Here is a 23574-nt window from a genome sequence, read left to right on the forward strand (position 1 = left end):
GTCAGATATAGAAAAAAAGAAATGTAAGTTTACCTTTTGTATTTAAAAGGGCTTTTTACCCTTATCTCTGGTTTTGTTTTGTCTTATCCTAGGGCTTCAAAAACAAACCAAAAAAGATGGGTCACATAAAACCAGACTTGATTGACGTTGACTTAATCAGAGGTGAGTTGTAAAGTTGGTTTGTTTCTTATGTATTTTATTATATTATTTCATAGTGGTGCTAGAGATTCTTTTTTAGATATCGTCCCTATATGACGGTGTACTTTAATTTCCAAAAGGTATATTCTTCCTTCATCATTCAGGCCTTGGGATTTTTTTTCCCCTTTGCTTTGGTTCTGTGTGGTTATATAAATCACATTACGGTGAAAGAGGGATGAACTTGGAAACTGCTGTTGTGTAATTGAGAAAAATATATTGTATAACATTCGAGTCAGCCTGACTTATTTTGAGCTCCTGTCTTAGTGATTGAGGCAAGAAGTTACTGTATTTAATGAACATCTAAGAGGATTCTTTTTAACCAAACAGGTTGTATGGTGATTTTTGCTCTCAGCTGTTTTTAATACAGTGTTACAAGTAGGCATTAGTATAGTGTATGTAAATGTTTGATGTTTTGTTTTATTGTGTATTTAAAGGCTCAACATTTGCCAAAGCCAAACCTGAAATTCCATGGACATCTCTGACTCGGAAGGGGCTTGTTCGAGTTGTGTTGTTTCCATTGTTCAGCAGTTGGTGGATTCAGGTTACCTCTTTAAGAATCTTTGTTTGGCTGCTACTACTTTACCTCATGCAAGGTAATGAGAGGGGTGGAATAGACTGTGACCGTTTCTCTTTGCTGCTTTTGCTATTAGATAATGTAGACTTTACTGTCCTTACATTTACCCGTTCATTTGAGAGTTTAAAGTGCAAAGAAATGAAAGGATATACACCATTTGGAGATCATCTTAGATTTATTTGCTCACAGAGGCAAACACAGTTGTCTAACTCATCTTTCTTGAATTTCTCTCTACCTGTCTCACTGGCCAGGTCTTTTCAATCTTTGTTCTGTGTGACCTTTGAATATTGGATTACCTCAAGGTTGGACCCTGGATTCTCTTCTCTAGGTACTCTCATCAAACCCCATTGTTTAAATATAGCTGATAAACTGGTGATTCTCAAATTTATATCTTCAGGCCAGATCTCTGCTGAACTGCAGACTTGTAAATCTAACTGCCTGCTTTCAGGCATTTATGTATAGAGATTTAAAAGGGATCTTGAACCTATCATATCCAACATGGCACTCTGGATTTTTTTTGTGTTTTTTTTCCCATGGTCTACCACACCAGCATCGCTTTGCCTAGACCACTGGAATAATGTCTACTCTGAGCCTCCTTTCTACCATCTATTCTTTTCACACCAGTTAGAGAAATCTTTTACAGTAGAATCCATATCATGTCATTTTCCTGCTTAAAACCCTTGAGAGACTTCTCATTGGCCTTGGAGTGAAATCCAGACTCCTTACTGCAGCCTGCAGGGCCCTCCATGATCTCTTCCCTGCTGGCCTCTCAGAGGCCGTGCCCTATTCCTTGCTCGCTGGGGGCATCATGGCCTTTTTCTGTGCTTTGCACTGAGCTCTTCCTTCTGTTTGAAACAATCTTAAGGCTTTTCACATGGCTGTCTTTTTTCTCATCTTTAGGATCTGAGCTCAGATGGAACTTTCACTGAGAGGCCATCCCTACCTATACTTTCTAAATAGTCCTACTGTTCCCCAGGAATCTATTTTAATTTCTGCATTACCCAACTACCTGATGTTGGCTTTTCTCTTCTCATTATGTGCAGAAGTCCAGCACATTCTCTTTACCACTATATGGCCACTGCCTACCAGGAATACTTTTCGAAATGGGACCACGTATGCACTCTGGTTATACCTGAACAAAAAGACATGTATTAGAACAGAGTAGGTGAAGGTTGGGTTAGGGTGGAAGGATTTGGGGTGATTTTTGTTTTCTTTTATCTGTGCTGGGTTTTTTTTGAGCTGTTTAATAAAGTTATAGAGGGAAAGATAAATGTATGAATTTACAAATCTATAAGTTTAATTTTCTAAAGTTGTGACAGTGCTGTCCAATAGAATTTCTACGATGATAGAAATGTTCTGTGTCTGTACTACCCAGTCCTATGTGGCTGTTGAGGACTTGTAATGTGACTGGTGTGAGTAAGGAACTGAATTTTTAGTTTTATTTAATTGTAATGAAATGGCTGTCATTTTAATGGCTGCATAATATTCCATCATATGGATACACCAACATTTAAAATAATCATTTTCATGTCTGTGTGAGTCTCTTACCATAAATACTTTTTATAGCTACTTAAAATTCCATTATATAAAAATACCATAATTTATATAACTGTTCCCATATTGTAAGCATTTAGATTGTTCCTAGGTTTTTTTTTTTTTTTCCTATTAATAATGCCATCATAAACAAAATTTTCCATATTTTATATTATTTCCTTAGAATTCTCTAAAATTGAATTAAGAGATCAAAGAATATAAACATTTTAAGGCTTTTAGAACATAAAGTGAAATTGCTAGTGGCACACTTCTTTTGGAAAGTAGTGGATGAGAGTGCCTGTTTTACCACAGTCTGACCAGCATTATTATAATTTTAAAGACTGTTACCTAATTGGATATACAAAAAATTGTGTTTTGCTCATTTAGTCTGCATTTTTTTTGGTAGCTTATAAAGATGAAGTTAAATATTTTTCCACATGTTCGTTACTGAAGAATTTCTTTCTTGTTGAGATATATTAAATTATATACATTAAATTTTCATATACACCATGGTCTGTTTCTAAACACATATTCTGCACCATCAGTTTGTCTTGTTATTCTCATATCTGCACCACATTTCTTTAATTACTATAGTTGTTTAATATGTGGTAGCATTGAGCAGAAGTATTCCTCTAGTATCCTGCTTTTCCAGTATTTTCTTAGGTGTTTTAATTTGCTTATTTTTTTCAAAATAATTTAGAATTATTTTATCCTAATCAAAACAAAGAAATAATTTGGAATTAGACTGTAATCCCCCCCCCTTTCCCATAAAGATATAGATATATTTGGGGGGAATGGGAAGAAAATTGATATATCTCACCTTCTAATCAAGTCTTCTGTTATATCTCTCAGTAAAGCTTTGTAGGATTTTTATTTCTTATGAGGCCTGCTTAGATCTTTACTTAAAGTTAAACTCAAATTTTTTTATTGTGGTAAAATACATATAACGTATAATTTACCACCTTCGCCATTTTTAAGTATACAGTCGATGGCATTAAGCCCACTTACGTGGCTGTGCAACCATCACTACCATCCATCTCCAGAACTTTCTTCATCTTTCCCAACTGAAACTATAGGTACTTATAGTACCTATAAAACAGTAATTGCCTGGTTCCCCAATTCCCCCACCAAGCTCAGGCCCCTGGCAACCATTCTATTTACTTTCTCTGTGAATTTGACAACTCTGGATACGTCATATAACTGGAACCATGGAGTGTTTGTCCTTTTGAGCCTGGCCTATGGCACTTAGCCTCATGTTTTTAAGGTTCATCCATACCCAGCATGTGCATTTCCTTCCTTTTTAATGGTGAATAAAAATCCATTATATATGTATGTCCCCTATTTTGTTTATATATTCATCCATCAATGGACACTTTGGTGCTTCCACATTAAAGTAAAATATTTGTTTTTATTTTTGTCGTTGCTCCTGCAGGTATGACACTGTTTTTGTTGTATAAATTTCAGCTGGTTTAGTGCTATTACATTTGAAAGCCACTAGTTTATGTTTAAAATTGTTATAACCAACCACTTTATTAAACCCTCATTAATTTTAATAGTTTTTCAGTGCTTCTCTCTCATTTTATAATTATACAACCACATTGGTTGGCAAATAATGAAAATCTGGTCTCCTCCGTTTTCATACATTTCATTTACTATTATCGAATTAGTCAACATTTTCGGAGCAGCATTAAGTAATAACAGTAAGACTGATCACCCTTTTGTTCCTGATTCAGAGTGTCTTCCTTAGTATGATGTGTGTTGATTTCCTCTTTACTATATTAGGGACATATTTTTATATTCCTAGTATTTTAGAAGAGATTGGCATTTAATATTAATTATAAATCAGGAACAAACGTTGATTTTTTTATGGAATGCTTTTTCACTATAGGAGTTGGCCAAACTCACAGGTTAAAGGTATAGCCCTTCATAAGACTCCCCTTACTTCAGACACCAGCCTCACTTTGGGAGTCCCCGGGGCTACCTTTACTTCTGACCCACTGGCTACAGTTTTGAAGGTCCCCTACTGATTCCTTCAATAATTCACTAGAATGACTCCCAGAATTCAGGAAAGTGCTATACTTACAATTACAGTTTTATTATACTAAAAGTTTTATTATATGAATTAGAAGAGATGCATAGTTTGGGAGGATTCCAAACAGGAAGTTTTCATTATCCTCAGGGATATGGTCCCCTTTCTGCCATGATGAGTAGCAATACTAACAGACTCTTGCCAATCAGGGAGGCTCACCCAAGCTTCGGTATCCTTGGTCATTGACCAAGTAGCCAACTCAGTCTTCAGCCCTCCTCCCCACTCTGTCCCAGAGGTCAGGCTGATACACTGGCTCAAAGCCTCAACCCTCTAATCACATCCGTAGTCACCTCATTGGCATAAACTATCAGGTTTGGTTCGAGGGGCCCACTGTGAATAACTTCCGTCACGTGAGAAATTCCAAGGATGTAGAGGTCACCTCCCAGGAATCAGGGACAAAGGCCTTTTATGCAGTTGTCAGTTGAGATAATTTGTATATATGTGACCCAAATTACATGTTATTAAATTATTAGATTAAATCATTTCAGTCAACAAATATGTAAGTGCCTACCATGTCTATACATGTATTGTTCTATCAGGGCTCTGAGATAGATTTTTCCTTCCAGCATAAACCCTGCATGCTCTTGGTGAATTACTCAAATTTATGTTGATAGTATTTTAGTTACTCATTCAACAAATATTAAGTATCCATTATGTGCTACTTACTGATCTAGCTATAGCAGTGAGCCAAATCGACAAAAATCCCTTCATTCACGGTGCCTGCTTTTCAGTAGGAAATTTATATCCACGTTCACAAGCCAGCAAGGTCTGTGGTTTATTGTTTGGGTGCTGTCATCGTTATATTTGGGTGATAGGGTGTTAGGGCCTGAAATGAATTTTCTAGCTTTTTCTCCATATAGGAATAGTTTATATATCACAAGAATTATCTTTATGTTAAAGTCTGAAAGAAATTGTATGTGGATTTTTTTGGATGTAGTTTTTGTTGTTTTTCTGTGTCTTTCACCACTGATTTCTTTGGACAGTTCATATGCATATATGAAGAGGCAGTATAGCAGAGTAGTTAAGAGTAAGGACTCTGGAGCCCAGGTGCCTGGGTTCAAATCCCAGCTTTGCTAATTGCTACTGGTACAAGTGTGGGCCTTCGAAAATACCGTTCCTCTGAGTGGAACAACTCTTCCTAGTGTGTATCATACAGCATCTAGCTGTTTTGTGGTGGAGAGCCTTTTGAAATATCTAGATTATTATACTGCCAGGAAAGCAAATCCTTCAAACACATTATTCTTCTCTTGCTCTGTGGCCTGAGGCTTCAAGTTTTCACTCAACTGATGTGCAGGTGGATTGCACTGTAGAAAATTACGTGCTTTTACCTGGTACTTTTTAAATCTATAGATTTTTGTAGCAATAGTTTGTGCAGTTGCTAGGATTAGATATAAAGACGAGCCTTTATGTTTTACATTTTGAAACCTCTTCTTTTCAGTTATAGCACTCGTGTTATATTTTATGATGCCTATTGTGAATGTAAGTGAAGTAATTGGACCCTTGTGCCTTATGTTACTCATGGGAACTGTCCACTGTCAAATTGTTTCTACTCAGATAACAAGGCCATCGGGAAACAATGGAAATCGGAGAAGAAGGTAAGATGAGAAATTACATTTGTAGTTGTGTATTTTCTGGGAGAGGCATTGTACACGCTTACAAAATCTTTGATGAAATTAATAACAAAATCTTCCTGTTTTGCATGTCTTTTAAATTATTTTTTGGCTTTCACTTTTCTTCCCGATGACAGGAAACATTGTCATGACCTTTTAATCCGAGGTGGGATTTTGTCATTCAATACAGTTGTTTAAGAGGAAAAATCTGACACTATATTGTACTTTATTAAAATTTACCTTAAATAGTGATGTTGAAAACACATTCTTCAAAATACAGTCTCAATAAAAATTTGGTGAAAATTCACTGTATAAAGAAGGATATTAGTACATTAGGTTAGTGCTACTAAAATTTTTACCTTTTTTCAATGGTACATAATAAAGATGGATTTCCAAGTACTCTGAGCTTTTAATAGAGATGAATCTGACATTTCTACACATTGAATTCACTTCATGTTTTTATTGGTTATGTGCTATGTGTGATTTTGGAACTGTTAAAGGTTTTATTTATTTATTTTTTAGGTAAATGTAGGTATATTACCTTCCAAAAGTTATATTATCATTCCTCAGAATATCTGTAGATTTTTGTTCCCCTAAACAGTTACTAAAGAAGATTTTTTTTTCATTTGGTGCAATGAACTTCAACATATTTATTCTTATTTTTTAATGTTATTTTTGAGACTTTTTTTTCCCAAAAAAAAGGATTTCTTGAAAATTCTGTTCAATTAATTGAATGACTTCTAAGGAAATCACATGCGATGTATCCCGTTGTGATTTATAGGATGAATCTTTTAACTGCTTCAGGTGTCAATCAAAGTGATCAGTTGCTGTTATTTTGTGTTCTCTGATGAAGTGTGTCCAATGCATAGATTTCTGCCATTCATATTTAAAGGAATTGTTCCTTCTGCTAGTGGTGTTGAGTGTTCCTGAAAAGACTCTCAGTCATACTCAGAATATCAGTTCCATTTCTTTAAATATTGAACAAAATGATTGCATAGGACTTTGGTTTGGAATCCAATTTTGCCCTTCAGTCAGAAACATTATTACATGATTTACCCTCATTATATGAAATTCACTATACTTCATTTCACGTTTTAACCCATTGGTATTTTCTGTAGGGATATTTAGGGCAGAAATATAAAAGTTCTTGAATAATCTGAAGTTGTTCAATTTTTTTTTTTTTTTTGGTAGAAAATTACGGAAAACTGTCAATGGCGATGGGAGCCGAGAAAATGGAAATAACTCCTCTGATAAAGTCAGAGGAGTAGAAACTTTGGAGTCTCTTCCCCTTATTGGCAGTTTTTGGGAGACCCTCTTTGGCAACAGGTGGGAAGTCTCACACTGGAATGTTTACTTGATTTTATATTCACATCAAAAATAAAGTGCTTTTGCCACTCCTTTTTTGAAGATGAAGTACATGTTTCCCCCACTTTCCAAAAGTCAAGTGTTCCTATGAAACCTTTCGTAGGCTGAAATGGAATAAAGTGAAGAAGCAATTACCATGAATTTACATGGAAACATTTTTGAGCCTTCTCAGATCCATAAAATAGCCTCGCTTAGGCTTTTCTGATACCTTAGGATGCATCTTGCTACCGGATGCACAAAAGAAATTGAGACACAGCACAGATGCTCCCAGCTGCAGGTGAAAGCTCTGGGGGCGTGGCTTGCTGCTGAGATGCTGAGTGTAGCTCCCGCCCGCAGGAAGTCCAGGAGGCCGCCCTGGCTGCTGGCGGGCGCCCTGCTTCTGTCACCACTTGCTGCAAAACAAATGCCGATTGCTAGTTTACTTTCCAGCTTTTCTCGTGAAAGCAGAAATCCTCTGCAGAGTTCTTCCGGTTAGCAAACACCGGTCCTAATGTAGGTCTTTCATAAAAGCAAACTTTTATTTTGCTTTTGCGAACTTTTGAAAAGTGGGGGATGCCTGCATATTCACATGCTGTTCTAAAGCCAGGGTACACTCTTTAGTTTGGGTCCTTTGTGCTGAACGTTGTGCTGCACACCAGGCAGCCCTGTTCTCGGTGATTTTACTGTCTAATCAGATGCAATGCCAGCAATGGAAAAATATCGTAAGTGGTTACCTGCTGACTAAAGGCCATGCAGCTCAGCAGACGGAGTGATTATTCAGGGGGAAGTAGTCAGCAGGAGTCATGAAGGAGGCAAGAATTGCTGGTCTTTGAAGGACAGAAAAGGGAAGATGTTTCTGTGAGTGGCATAAACAGGGGATGTGAGGTCGGCATTGGTACCGTGTTTGAGAGGGAAAGTAAAGACTGAACCACTTCCTTGCAAAACTGAAAAGAAGAGGCTTGCTCTCAATATTAATTGGAGACTAGAGATACCTGTTTTCTGGCTTCCTATACCCTTAGGCAAGCTAGAAGCCTGAAAAATGTGGCTTCTGAATTTTCTTGATTTCCAGAATAACATACCGTTGACCCTTGAGCGCAGGGGCTAGGGGTGCCTGTTGACTGGAAGCCTTACTAGTAATGTGAATAGTTGATAAACACATATTTTGTATGTTATATGTATTATGTACTGTATTCTTACAATAAAGTGAGCTAGAGGGAAAGGAATGTGATTGAGAAAATCATCGGGAAGAGAAAATACATTTATAATGCTGTACTATATTTTTTGAAAAGATCCACGAATAAGTGGAACCTGCAGTTCAAACCCGTGTTGTTCAAGGATCAACTTGAATTCTTCAAAAGCAAATGATTTCATGAAAGATAGTACTTTCAGAAAACAAGCTAATAATCTTTATTTTTTTCTTTTTTAAAATTAGGATTAAAAGAGTAAAATTAATATGTAACAAAGGGACTGAAACTGACAATGACTCAAGTTGTCTGCATCCTATCATTAAGAAGAAACAGTGTCGACCAGAGATTAGAATGTGGCAAACAAGAGAGAAAGCAAAATTTTCAGATGGAGATAAGTGCCACAGGGTAAGATTTAGATGATTATATATATACATATATTTATATATAACAAAATATTTTCTTTCCTGTGTAAAATTTTGCTATTCTTAGACTCTGCTAGAGATATCAAATAGATACTAACAGGTTTGTGTAATTTGTCTTAACAAATAAGTGAAATGTAAAACCACAGGACACCAAAAGGAGAATAACACATGAAGGGTATAGTTTATTCTTTTAATTTCTAGGACTAGAGCTTGTTATTTCATCAGCTACTGATCCAGCCTTTAGCAGTAGGCTGGTAGGTTTCATCAACAGATCAGTGTTGAGGCCGCTGTGTCGTATTCCAGAGATGCAGTTGAGAATATATATGATAGAGGTTTGGGAAACTATTTTCTAGGTGTAGCAGAGATGTTCTATTTCTAAAACTACACTTCCATTGTATAGTCTTGAAATATTTTCTCATTTGTTAGACTGTGGTGTTTAGTCATTACAAAACTAGCTAATATTCTTGAGCCATTACTGCAACCAGGCACTGTTTACACGTAGTAAGTCGTCTAATTGTCCCCACAGCTCTGTGAGGTAGGTGCTTTTATTACCATCACTGTTCAGATGAGGAAGTGGAGCCTCAGGCTCGTTACTTGCCTCCGCTCACATCGCTAGTAAGTGGAAGGACCGGGACCCAGATGCAGGCCTGTGCTTCTCACCGCTTCGTAATAAGTCAGGAGCCTGTTAAGTTCCAAGAGAGTTCACTGTTTTTCTTCATTGAGACCCAAGTAATATATAAGCTTGTTCAGTTTTGGTTTACTTTCATCATTTCTTCGTTTATACATGCGTTTTTTGTTTTCACGTGCAGCTTACTAGAGTATTTTGGGCTGTCCCCTGTGAAGAAATTGCTGTTCTCTTTGTAGGAGGCTTTCAGGCGTCTGGGTAATGGGATTTCAGATGATCTGTCTAGTGAGGAGGACGGTGAAGCCCGGACGCAGATGATGATGTTGCGCAGGAGTGTGGAAGGGGCCTCAAGTGACAACGGCTGTGAAGTTAAGAAGAGAAAATCAATACTTACCAGGCACCTAAACACTCAGGTAATTTTTCGTTTGTGAAAGTACCAGCATTAACTCCTAAATCATTGAATAGTAATGAGATATTGGACATGTTTTCCTTTTGTTTGTTGGCTTCATTTTGGCAGGTAAAGAAGACCACTCCCAAGTGGTGTCACATTACACGGGATTCGGATAGTCTGGTCGAATCGGAATTTGAATCAGCGGCCTTCAGTCAGGTAATGTATCCTTTCGACAGGTCCCTGTTCAAGGCCTAGTCCCGAGTGTTATCCATGGCTTTTTTAATTGGTTGTCCTAAAGTAGTGCTTATATTTGCCTGGCCTCCCCTGCCACCAAATGTCTGTCTACCTATCTGGAAGCTTTCATGTGGCTACTCACCCCCAGAAAGCGAAGGAGCTCTGTTTCATTTTGACTCTAATCTTAAAAGCATCCTGGATGAGATGATGCTCAGCAAGAGCTTCCTCAGTCCCCAGAGGATCAAAAGGCTCCCTAATATTTACTTGGAACATGGAGCTCATTCTTAAGCATCATTCCTTTGTAAGTGGCACTAATGAAGACAGATTTTTGAGAAAGGATCCCTGAGAGGTGGGAGCAGCAAATATCGTGATGCAGCTCGTGGGCATATTGTCCATTTGGAAGGTTATCATTCAGAGGTGAGCGGGGTAGATGGTGGTAGTGTGATTTTTTTGTTTCGATTGACAAGGCCATCAGGGTTGTGGAAAACCTTGCATATTTATGTTTGTAGTGCAGGAGAGCTGCATCGTACATCCTTTTCTCAGTCTGACTGTCCTTTCCATGTTTGGCCAGGTCCCTGGGATGTGACTAGGTCTGCAGTCACGCTCACGGTATTTAGAGTAGGGGACACTTTGGGTATGTCAGAAGGCGGCCACACCTATATCCGGGGTAGATCCTTGGGATATGCTTGCAAAGGTCACTGTCATCCCAGGGAACTTGAGTGGAACCATCTCATGATTTGGCAAAAACTTCTTAGAGGGAGTCCTTAGAGTCCTGCTTGTTAGAGAATCATCAGAATTCAACATTGACATGTTAAAATGTATTATTGTTACATGAAGCCTTGTGGGGGTCCACTTAAAAAAGCTTGCCAGCCATCACCACAGATAACTTGTTTTACTTTTATTTCAGATATATGATTGCTTTTAAAAATGAATGAAAAAAATATAGTTTTGCTGTTCTGTTTTCCTTGAAAGGGCTCTAGGTCGGGCATGAGTGGTGGCTCTCGAAGCCTCAACATGTTGAGAAGAGACTCAGAAAGCACCCGCCATGACTCGGAGACTGAGGATATGCTATGGGACGACCTGCTGCATGGCCCAGAGTGCCGGTCGTCTGTCACCAGTGACAGTGAGGGGGCCCATGTGAATACCCTTCACTCAGGGACCAAACGTGACCCCAAAGAAGATGTTTTTCAGCAGGTCTGTAAAGGTGATGGTAATAATAGCCAATACTCATTGTATTTACAGGCCAGGTACCGTATTATCTCATTTGACCTTACCATAATCGTATACGGTAGATACTATTATTATCTCTAATTTAGAGATGAGGAAATTGAACATAGTCTGTAAGTGAAAATTGGGATTAGAACTCAGGGGGGAGTACTCTGGAGTTGCCCTAACCTAAATTTTTATTCATAATACTTTTTCTCATTATTTTTCTTAGAATGATCCTTAATGTTCATTTTATGTGAGCAGGGTTGTTTGGTCCATCAACCTCATATTTTCTTAGACATCATGGTGTTATATATGAATTACTAAGAAATGGCATTGCTTGGTTCTCTAATAATGTATAAACCAAGTGATGCTTTTAATTTTAGGATTTATATTAACATCACAAAATCAGATAGTCTGGAATTTAGAGATTCCTTAGAAGGTATTTGAACCTTCCAACTGATGTAGGAATTCTTACGTGGTAATAAGAGTTACTACTTCCTGGGACTATTGTGATAGATCTAATGAGGTAATATAAATTGCTTAGCACAATGTCTGACAAAGAGTGAGCACCTAATAAGTGTTAGCATTATTATTTGTACCCGATCAGATGATCAGTGGCCTCTGCTTAAATACTTCTAGAGCTGGAGTGATTGTTACTTCATGAGAGAGCTTTTTCCACTGCTGGATAGATTGAATGGTTAGAAGTGGTTCTCAAATCAACATTTCAGATGTTTGGTGGCAGTGATCATGATTTCTTCTGTTTTGGTGGTGGTTCTTTAGGCTAAATATTTCCACAGTGATTTATAAATACTGGGTGGTGGATATTCATTTGTTGAATTAGTGAATTTTCTTGACTCTAGGGTACCATTGATTTAGGTTACACATTTTCATGAAAAAAAAACTTGCTTCAGGGCGTGCCTGGGTGGCTCAGTCGTTAAGCGTCTGCCTTCGGCTCAGGTCACGGTCCCGGGGTCCTGGGATCGAGCCCCGCATCGGGCTCCCTGCTCGGCGGGAGGCCTGCTTCTCCCTCTCCCACTCCCCCTGCTTGTGTTCCCTCTCTCACTGTGTCTCTCTCTGTCAAATAAATAAATAAAATCTTTAAAAAAAAAAAAAAAAACTTGCTTCATTAGATGTATACAATTCTTTTTTTTTTTTTAAGATTTTATTTATTTATTTGACAGAGACAGACAGCTAGAGAGGGAACACAAGCAGGAGGAGTGGGAGAGGGGGAAGCAGACCTCCCGCCGAGCAGGGATCCCGATGCGGGGCTCGATCCCAGGACCCCGGGACCGTGACCTGAGCCGAAGGCAGACGCTCAACGACTGAGCCAGCCAGGCGCCCTAGATGTATACAATTCTTAAAGACTAACCAGAAACAACATACACTTTTCTCATTAAAGCTTTAAGCCTTTTTTCTTTCAATTTTGCTATCAAAGCTTGAATCTAAATATTCTTTACATTCAGTCTGAGGATTCATCTAAATTACATGAGCCCTCAGTAGTTATGCATAGCATCCTGATGATCTTGACCTTCTTTGCACTTTTGGGATTTTCAGTATAATTTTAAGGCCTATATAAGATAGTATGAAACTCACCATATCAAAAGGAATTCATCATTTCCCAATTCCCCTACCTACCCTGTGTTTCTTTTATTCCCCGTATTTTTGAATGCCATCACTGACCATCTGAGACAGAAACCTTGGAGACCCCACCCTCCCCAGCATGTTTCTAATCGGTCCTCACATCCTCTTGACTTCACTGAATAATATCTGTCTGTCTACTTGTGTCTCCCTTCCTTGGGGCTATCTGGGTCATTAACAGCTTCTGTGGGCTCGCTCCCTTCATCTGCTCTTCCATACTGCAGCCGCGATGATGTCATTCCCCTTAAAATCCTTTAACTGCGATTTCCCCCCATTGTGATTATTTGCTTCTGTTTATTTGCTCCGATACAGTCTCATCTCTGATCATTCCTCCCCCTGCTCTCACATGCTCTACTTTACCGCAATTGAACTTCTTTCAGAGCTGTACCGTTCCCCATGTGCCTCTGGCTTATTTGCCTGGAACACACTTTTCTCTGATACTCGTTCCTTTAGTTCACTCCTTTTTCTTTTTCAGACCTTGGCTTGAATGATACTTCCTTAGGAAGCCTTTCTCATTTGCTCCGGAAGCCCTCTTTCCTTCCCTTATCATGCCGTGTAGTAACTTTATTTAATCATGTTTCCATCAGTCTGTAAGCTCCTTGATGACAAGGATAGCGTCTGTCTTGTTCTCCATTGTATCTGTGGCACATGTTACATAGTCAGCACTTCATACATTTTTTTGGCATCATCAGTGAATAAATCAATAAATGATCATCAGCATTATGCTAAGCATTGTAATAGAAAGAGAAGAAATACACCATGTGATCCTTTTTTTTAGAAATTTATATTTTAGTTTGAGGACAAGATGATTATAGGGGAAGTAAGTAGAGGACATTAGAAAAGTAGCATATAATTACATGCTAATTTGGGATAGACTCTAAGGGTCTTTAATTTCAGAGGAAGGCAGAGTAGTGAAGCTTGTGGCGATGAGCTGACTGTATTGGTGAAATGGGACTTGAGTTGGTACTTGAAGAATAAGAATTTATATGGCAGAAGGAAATGGCACTTTTTTTTTTTTTAATCTTGAGCTTTCTAAAGCCTCTGAGTTTTCTATGCTTTTCTGTGTCCTGATGAGGCCAGAGACAGGCTTAACTCCTCAGTCATTCATGTAACATGTAAGGCCTATTAGCAGCTCTCCTACCTAACTTCCTGCCACCTCTGCTATGGTCACATTGCTCTAGAAATACTTTTCTCCTTAACATGCCGCGAGTACACCAAGCTTAGCCTCACTTCCAGACCTTTAGACAGGGAAGCCACCTTGAAGATCCCGGAGTCCCGCTTCCCGTCATCACAGAAGACATTGAGCCTCTCTCCAGGTAAGAAATTGGCTTATTGAAGAAGAAGGGACCAGAGATGAGCATCATGGAGGCAGCCATCGGCACGACGAGCTCTGGGAAGGAGAGAGTAGAATGATGAGGGGCCAGCACTGGTGCATGTGGCCTGAGAACTGAACAACGGGGGGAAAATCCAACGGAGGAAAGAAAGAAGGGTGGATGGAAATAGTTTTATGTTTTTCTTTTTTAGAACCACTTATTCTGGCTTCAGAACTCAAGTCCTGCCTCTGATCGAGTTAGTGCAATCATCTGGGAAGGGAATGAGTGCAAAAAGATGGATATGTCTGTATTGGAAATAAGTGGCATCATCATGAGCAGGGTAAGATTTCATGAGTTTTCAAACTTTTCAGAAAAGCTGTTTTAATGATCAGCTATTTCACGGGATCTATTCAGTGATCAGAACACTGACTCTGCTTTTGAAACACAAATATATATTTTCTTAGTTTTGTAGTTAGAATGTTTACTTGGTAGTATATTTTTGGTATCTGTTACAAAGTTCTCTGTGAACATGATCAATTATTCGGGTACACTCTGCAAATATTCCTTATCTCAGTCAAGCCTGATTTTTAATGAAATCAAAGAGTCATAAATCTGTACTTCTTTTAGCTATAAAACAGATTTAGTTTTTAATAATCTAAGTAGTACTTGGTAAACACTGCTTCGTAACTCCGTTTAACTGTGTAATAGTGATGGGCATTTTAAATTAATTCCCAGGTTAATGCATATCAGCAAGGAGTAGGTTATCAGATGCTGGGAAATGTCGTCACCATTGGATTAGCATTTTTTCCTTTTTTACATCGACTTTTCCGTGAGAAGAGCCTTGACCAGCTAAAGTCCATTTCAGCTGAGGAGATCATGACTCTCTTTTGTGGGGCACCACCTGTTACACCTATTATTATTTTGTCTGTGATTAATTTTTTTGAACGATTGTGTCTTACTTGGATTTTTTTTTTCATGATGTGTGTGGCAGAGAGAACATATAAACAGGTCAGTATAGCATTGAGTAAAATTTCTTGCCTCTCCTTTTGCGTATGATATTCCATTGAGTTGACTTTGTTCTCTTGATTTGTTCTCTCTCCAAAAGTTAATGTGAGCAATGAAGGATTGATGAGTGGGCTTTTGGTATTTGTGGGTTAAACACTCGTGATATTGATTATTCACAAATGACGTGTGGTAATCTGGCATTTTGCCGAGCGCATGTGTAGGAGTCCGTGGCTTGGGCAGGGACAGCCTGGCGGACTGCATACATAGCTCCTGTGCCCCAGTGTGCCTTTGTGCTTGCTCGCTCGTAACATATGTAGTTATTCCCAACACCAGAATGTTTCTGTGGGAAATGGTCAAGTGAGAAATAGGGTTATTGGATTTTGATGAGAATTAGGATTTGAGGACTTGATATCTTGGTGATATGTGCAAAAAACGTGATTTTGAATGGAAAGTCTAAACCAGAATGCTGTATAAACATTTGTGTTTGTGAAGTTGGGGATTCACAAAGGTCTCCCAAGAATATTCCTTGAAAATGTCAGGAGTGTACAATATTATGAAGACATAAATTACAATGGGATGTGCTCTGGAAGCAATAGGGTCATGAGCTATTGACTTGATCTAAGTGATCCCTGATTAGAATTTCATCCTTTTATTATTGTGTATATACTGGGAATATTGTTTACAATTATATAAATATATACACAGAGACACACATGTATCTTTTACTTTGTGATTTTTCTTTTTAAACCTCCTCTAGAGATTTTTATTTGCAAAACTCTTCAGCCATATTACCTCTGCCAGGAAAGCTAGGAAATATGAAATACCTCATTTCAGACTTAAAAAAGTGGAGAACATTAAGATATGGTTATCACTGCGTTCCTTTCTAAAGGTGAGTTTCATTTGACTAACCGTAGAGTGTGTGCGAGAATATGCAGGAAACCTGCTCACTGAAATTTGCTGGCAGCAGATACTCAGTGGGCACTGTAGTTAAGTTCTGTGCACTGGACAGATCGTATCAGTGGCCGGCAGACGTACTGGACTCCAAGTTGGAAGTGATCTATTTGCTGAGCTGGTAGAGGTCAGTAAAAAAGAGCTTAGAAAGGGAAAAGACAATTTAAATTCCTAGGGCAGAATCATAAATTGAAAGTTGCATCTTTCCCTGACATTTTGGAAAATATTCCAGCTGAAAATACATCAGTGAATCACTCACACCCTTAATTTGGAACAGCATGAATTTCAGTGCTTAAAGTTAAACATGTCCAAAATGTGTTAAAATCCTATGCCAGAAACTTTTTTTTTTTAATTAATTTTTTTTATTATGTTATGTTAATCACCATACATTACATCATTAGTTTTTGATGTAATGTTCCACGATCCATTGTTTTCGTATAACACCCAGTGCTCCATGCAGTACGTGCCCTCCTTAATACCCATCACCGGGCTAACCCCTCCCCCCACCCCCCTCCCTTCTAGAGCCCTCAGTTTGTTTCTCAGAGTCCATAGTCTCTCATGATTCGTCTCCATCAGAAACTTCTTATAAACATTTATTTTCACATTAATGTAGTTAGATTCAGAATGTGAATGATGTGAGGGCCATTGCTGTCTCCAACTGTAATCTTAAACATTAACTTCTGTGTCTCACTCCACAGAGACGGGGTCCACAGCGTTCAGTTGATGTGGTTGTATCTTCAGTCTTCTTGCTGACACTTTCAATTGCTTTCATTTGCTGTGCCCAGGTAAGAGTTCATATTTGTTTTAATGAAAAATGGAAATTCTAACATGGTTCACTATCTATTTTAGACGTGTGTGTGTGTGTGACAAAAATTTATTTCTCAAGAGCAAGGCACCAGCATGGTTGTGTTGAAATATCTATTTTTTTAAATGTATCTAAATTTCTTTTGCTATTTTGAATACTTGTTAATTTTCCTTACTTTTGAAATGAGAATAAAGTAATTCTCATTACTCTATGATCACTCTAATTTTAGTTGGCAATTTTTGATTGATAATAAGGCTGTCATGCCACGAAGGTTACAAAATAGTGATTTTTCTAACTCCATCTTTCCTTCCACACATTTGTTAGTTGTCACTCTCTGGTTGACCTTTCCTTTGTTTCTTCTTCCTTTCTTTCCTTTTTCCTTCCTTTCTTCCCTTCTTCTTTCTTTTCTTCCTTTCTTTCTTCCTCCCTCCCTCCTTTCCTTTCCTTCCTTCCTTCCTTTCTTCCTTCCTACCTTCCTTCCTTCCTTCCATTATGGACTCATATATTCTGATTTTTATCCAATAGATTGTAATTGATTACTCTATTTCTTTTAATGCCTATATTGTCTCAGATTTGGCCAGTGGGAGACCCTTGAAGCTCCCTCCTGTATACTTTCAGTAGGTCCCTGTATCTTTTTTTACCAGGTGGACCTTTGTGCTTTCTTCACTATAAGAAGTTACAGGCTTATTCTTGTATTTTTCCATTTATTGAGTTTTAACTTAATTCTACTGTGGTTAGAGAATATATTCTGAATGTTTTCACTCCTTTGAAATTTGTAGAGGCTTGCTTTATTATCTGGCATATGGTCCGTTTCATTAAATCCCCATCAGCGCTTTAAACGAACTTGTATTCTGTTGTTTGGGTGAGCAACATTCTCTCTACGTAAATTAGTTCAAGTTTATTTGTTGCATTGCCTGCATCTCCTACATCCTCACTCGTGTTTTTGGTCTGCTTATTCTCAGCCATTGGCAGAGGTGTGTTCAATTCCACTATGATGGTGAATTTCTCTTTTTTTCCCTTTATTTCTGTCAATTTTCACTTCATATATCTTGAAGCTGACTTTTATGACCTTCATAGTTATTCTTTTTCTCAACCCAGGACCACATGGTGCATTTAGTTATCCTGTCTCTTTAGTCTTCTTTAACCTAGAAAAGTGTCAGGCTGTCTTTATCTTTCATGATCTTATGAAATGTCTCTGAATCTAATGTTTCTTAACTTAAAGTCTACTCTATTTGATATTAACCACACTAGCTGTCTTTTGATTAGTTTTTGCATGTTACCTTTGTCCACCCTTTCATTTATTTTGTCTTCATTTTTGAGTCATGTTTCCTGTAATCAACATATCCTTTTTTTTTTTTTTTTTTTTGGTTGCTTGTTCCTTAATCTAGCTTCACAGTCTTAGTGTTTTGGATTGTCTGGCTCATTTACATTTAATGTAATTACCATAAATACAAATACTACTTAGTTCTTATTTGGTCTACCTGTTAATTTTCCTTCTTCTCTCCTTTCTTGACATCTTTTATTAATCTAATATTTTATAGTATTCCATTTAATCCTCTCTGTTAACTTGTTATATGTTCTTTTACTACTACTGACCTCAGAGATTACAACATACATCCTTAGCTTATTATAGTCCAATAAATTATTAATTTCTGCTCCCTTGGTAATGCTAGAACCTTAGAACACTTTATCTCATTTACCCATTCACCCATTATTAGTGTCTTTCACTTAAATTTTACATATATTTTAAACCCGCAAGATTATTATTTTTTGTAGTCAGTTATTCATTTATATTTACCTACGTATTTACCCTTTTCATTAGTTCTTGCATTTCTGTTTTTCTCTGGGATTATTTTCCTCCTGTTTGAATAATCTGCTTGGTGTTGAATTCTGTTTTTGTTTGTTTGAAAATGTCTTTTATCACTTTCATGTTTAAAGGATGCTTTTGCTGAGTATACATTTCTAGGTTGCCAGTTACTTTCAGTACTGTTAGGATTCTGTTTTCTTCTGATTTCCATGTTTTATCTTGAGAAGTCAGCTGTTTGTCTTATTGCTGCTCTTTTAAAATGTCCTTTTGTCCTTTTAAATGTCCTTTAAAATGTCCTAATGTCCTTTTTCTCTGGCTGGTTTTAAGAGTTTTTCTTTGTGTTTGGTTTTATAGCCATTTGGCTGTGGTTTGTGTGTTATCTATTGCTACACAACAAACCACCCTGCTGAAGAGGTGGACCTAGGTTGCAACTAGCTGCTACTTTCATCCCCCAGTTATACCTGATTGGCAGGGGTGAACACTTGACCCAGGCTAAGCTAAATGTATCCCTCTTTTGGGACTTAGAACTGAAAAGCTGAGATAACAGTGGTGGACTTTGGAGAAGAAAGGTCTGGGGGTCAGTGGGGCCAGTAGGGTGCTATCATAAACCAAAGCTGGAGCAAGTCAAAGTTGGGGGAGCAGTAACCAAGGGTCTTGCAAGGCAACAGAATTAGCTAAGAGGAGCGATGATGAGAGCCCAAATGGCCCTCGAGGAAGAGAGATGGAGAAGGGAGCTGCTCTGGGACTTACTGGTTTTCCGAAGGCCAGCATTTGGTTTCAGTTAGGGTTCTCTGTATACTTTTTCAGTCAGTTCCATTTTACCTTGGGCTTTACTTGAGTAAATTTTGAAAAAACCAAAGACTTTTACCAGAAAACTTGACACATAATAGGCATTTGATAACTGGTAACTGCTGCTGCTGTTATTTGTTGTTGTTACTACTCCTCAAATGGAGTAAAGAACCCGATCCTCAGGATTTTCTAGTCATACCAGCAGGATGGGCCACATGTTTTAGGAAGCTCTACTAGTCATATAAATGCAAACTTAATACTTTGAAAAATGGTCACCACATAATCATGAGTAGGCACACTAGTGGTTAAAAGGCTGGAAATGTCTTTGTCTTATTTTACTTGTTGTACGTTTTCCTTCTTTGTTACTTCCAGACTTTTGCTGTCTTTCATGCAAAGGGAAAAACCAGAGAACTTAAAGAAATAGTGATTAGTTAAATAGAGAATGCTTTATATGAGTACTAAAACTCTCCTGCTTTGAGTATAAAATATTGGTAACTTATAAATCTTTTTAAATTGCTAGAGTAAAGGAGTAACTAGAGATTTTGAGACAAATGAAAAACTTAACTTTTTTTGGTCCTTTGTATAGGTTCTCCAAGGGCATAAAACTTTCCTGAATGATGCTTATAATTGGGAATTTTTGATCTGGGAAACAGCTTTACTACTTTTCTTACTGCGTCTGGCTTCACTGGGGTCTGAAACCAATAAGAAATACAGCAATGTTTCAATATTACTTACTGAGCAGGTATTGATTGGTCCTTGTCAGTTTGGTTCTGTGGTTAGAGATGGCATGATAAGATCTGTGCAGAAGATTCAGGGTTGAGTCTAGGTTTAGCACTTTCTAGCTGTATGAACTTACAAGTCACTCCAATATATGCTACTATGTAAGTGTTTCCTCTTTATAACATGAGGGTAATAATCTTCCCCACCTGTTCCCAGGATTGTAAGAATTAAGATCTTATGGACTGAAAGTATTTTGTATATTATAAAGGTATCTTTATTGGTGGTAATGGAGCATGTTTTTAATCTCATATTTCACATCAAGTATTAGATCTTTATAGTACTTGTCATTTAAGCATGTTTAATAAGCTTCTTGAATTTCTTCTATATCAGCCATAGAATACATTCAGTGTTTGGAAAATGCTTGCTCTTTAGTATGTGACTGGATTTTAAGACTGGGAAATGTTTCTTATAAATAGAGAGTAGTATAAAGGGGTTTTGTTTGTTTTTGATTTCATGTTTATCCATAAGTTGTAAATAAAAACATTTTGGTATCATTAGATTTTCTTTTTTTGCCTTAGAATTATAGTGGAGAATATTTCCTAGCAGAGAAAAAATAAGGAAATATAGCAAGTGAAAATCAGCAGCTATCTTCTTACATCCCATTAGTGTTTCCGAGGATGTTAGATTATGTGGGGGACACCAAAAGGAGGAAGACAGAGCTTTTGAACTGAAGGGATGCACATGTTAATTGTTATCATTAGTATTACACTTTCATTGTTTTGATATTTAAGTTACTTTTTTTTTTTTTTTAAATCCACTAAGTGGCTTTTCTTTGCCAGATGTGACTGAGTGGGCCGGGGGGTAGGGGATGTGACATACGTGTTCTGTAGAAATAACTGCAGGAATTTCAAAATTTATTTTATTTGAAAACATTACTCTCGAATCTGCCAGACTTTATGCAGTATGTACCTATCTTTTTCTGGACATTTACCTAAATCTCTCCTTTTCCCCTTAGATTAATTTATATCTTAAGATGGAGAAAAAGCCGAATAAGAAAGAACAGCTTACTCTAGTAAATAATGTATTAAAGCTGTCCACCAAGTTATTGAAAGTAAGTAACACCCTGTGATACACTTTTACTAGCACTTAAATCAATGCTTTACTTATTGGAGGAGACCCTAGCAACAGATAGATGGCGGGCTGTGTACATTCAGAATGCCAACTTGATAGTTTGGGGTTAATGACTATATAGAAAAAAATTTCTCATCTCGTTACCCAGGTTCTGGTTATTGCTGACGTCTGTCACATTTTTCAAATTAAGATTTTTAAAAAATCACAAATAACATACCGCGCAAACCCACCTTTAAACACTTAGCTAGTGGAAAAGTAGATGAGAGTCCATTACAGGTTTTTTGAAAGCAGCTATTGAACATGAAGGAAAGATGGCCTGACGCAGTCATCCTCACCCAAGACCTAAAAAACAGCCCAGAAATCACTGGGGGCCATCGAGAGGTCATGGATCTCATCTCTGTTCTTTCCTGCTTTTGTAGGAGCTGGACACACCATTTAGACTCTATGGACTGACAATGAATCCCTTAATCTACAATATCACACGAGTCGTTATCCTTTCTGCTGTCTCAGGTGTTATAAGTGATCTTCTAGGATTTAATATAAGAGTAAGTGGGACCAGTACTCTGTAGCATCTGCCTTAGTCTTAAAAATTACCAAATATTATAATCCTTGCTCTTCACCCTGTGTGTGTGTGTGTGTGTGTGTGTGTGTGTGTGTGTGTGTGAGAGAGAGAGAGAGAGAGAGAGAGAGATTGGGAGACTGGAGAGTGGCATGGAAAGATCTCTTGAGGTAAAATAGACATTTTGATGGTGGTGCACAGGCTTCTGAGCTTAGGTTTTCTCATTTGACACAAGTAGAATAGACTGTGCTCTTGAATGGAACAAAAAATCAAGTTTGAATCTCATGTCAGTCTAGTAGCATGGGCTGGGGAATGGTCATCCTCTCATCTAGGGAAATGCACAGAGGTAGAATGAATGAAAACCCAAGACCCATGAACTGCAGTATGTCATTTCTGACCCTGGGAATTGTTCATGTTTCTTCTCCATGGTGTTCTGTGGTTGCTATTGTTCTTCCCATGTAAAGGGTTCTCGGTTCATAGTCATGTAAGTGCCCTGGAAACCCCAACTGTTGGTCTTAAAACTAACTTATTTTGGTGATTTTCTTTTCTTAGCTGTGGAAAATTAAGTCATAAGCTGAGCCATGTGCCTGGACTCTCCCCTTGCTGGCATCAGTACTGACCCATTAAGGAAGGAGAGGACTTGCAGAAACCATGAGACACCCACCTGCTTGTTCACACACAGAGGTGCCCTCAGCTCTGCCTAATCTTATGAATGGTGTTTTCAGAGGAACAGATCTTTTTCCAGCGGGGCATGCATGCCAAAAATTGTATTTTCATGGTTTTCAAATAATATGAATAGTCAGGAGACTAAAGATCATGCGTTGTGGTAACATAAGGACAACTTTCTAAGTTAGGAAAGTTGATTTGGGGCACTTTAGTGCTGTGACAGTTATATTTACTGCAAATAGTCTTTTGGGTTACTATGGTAGATGCCTGACGCATGAAGAAAATATCCTCTCTTGGAAATGGCAAATTCAGTACTTTTCTATTAAGTCTAAACAATTGGAGATTTCTTTTCTCTAGTAAAGAGATACCAATTTAAACTATTTTAGGTTGAACCCAAATAAAAGAATTTTCTTGGAGAATTTCAGTTTCTAGGCTTTTTTGTTGTTGTTGCAAAAAAAAAAAATAACCTTTTAACCTGTGAATTTCAGTTAATGGTGGAGAAAATTTTAATTCGTTTACAGTTTTGAAGTTAATCCTAAGAACTGCATAGTTGTTGGGGGAAGAGACATGCATATAATGTGCCATGTAATTCACGTACTCGTTCATGTCCATCATACAACACGGTTTCCACATAAATCATCTGAGCCTGTTGCCTATCACAGTGCTAAGTGAAGCGTGGATAGTTTGTCTGTTGTACGACTCAAGGTACCCGATCCCCGGTTCAATTTCAGGTCCTTAGTGTCTGTACTCAGCCAAGGTATGCCTTTGATGATT

General features: G+C 37.8%; 1 protein-coding gene across 8 annotated transcripts in view; it reads left to right on the forward strand.

Moving 5' to 3' along the window:
* PHTF1 (putative homeodomain transcription factor 1) overlaps positions 1-23219 on the forward strand; it is a 44374-nt gene extending 21155 nt beyond the window's left edge. For 7 of the 8 annotated variants that reach the window (XM_036088467.2, XM_078072586.1, XM_078072589.1 and 4 more), the window contains 16 exons: positions 93-162; positions 633-791; positions 5833-5989; positions 7196-7330; positions 8781-8940; positions 9822-9995; positions 10100-10189; positions 11180-11401; positions 14579-14707; positions 15103-15375; positions 16130-16261; positions 17022-17108; positions 20311-20466; positions 21460-21555; positions 21995-22120; positions 22687-23219. In XM_036088467.2, coding sequence (XP_035944360.2) covers positions 93-162; positions 633-791; positions 5833-5989; positions 7196-7330; positions 8781-8940; positions 9822-9995; positions 10100-10189; positions 11180-11401; positions 14579-14707; positions 15103-15375; positions 16130-16261; positions 17022-17108; positions 20311-20466; positions 21460-21555; positions 21995-22120; positions 22687-22707 — 2187 coding nt within the window. In that variant the 3' untranslated portion in view covers positions 22708-23219. The remainder of the gene's footprint in view (positions 1-92; positions 163-632; positions 792-5832; positions 5990-7195; positions 7331-8780; positions 8941-9821; positions 9996-10099; positions 10190-11179; positions 11402-14578; positions 14708-15102; positions 15376-16129; positions 16262-17021; positions 17109-20310; positions 20467-21459; positions 21556-21994; positions 22121-22686) is intronic. The other variant, XM_078072591.1, reaches the window with a different exon arrangement.
* Positions 23220-23574: the final 355 nt, after the last annotated feature.

Source organism: Halichoerus grypus, chromosome 5 (assembly GCF_964656455.1).
Source record: "Halichoerus grypus chromosome 5, mHalGry1.hap1.1, whole genome shotgun sequence".
NCBI lineage: Eukaryota > Metazoa > Chordata > Mammalia > Carnivora > Phocidae > Halichoerus > Halichoerus grypus.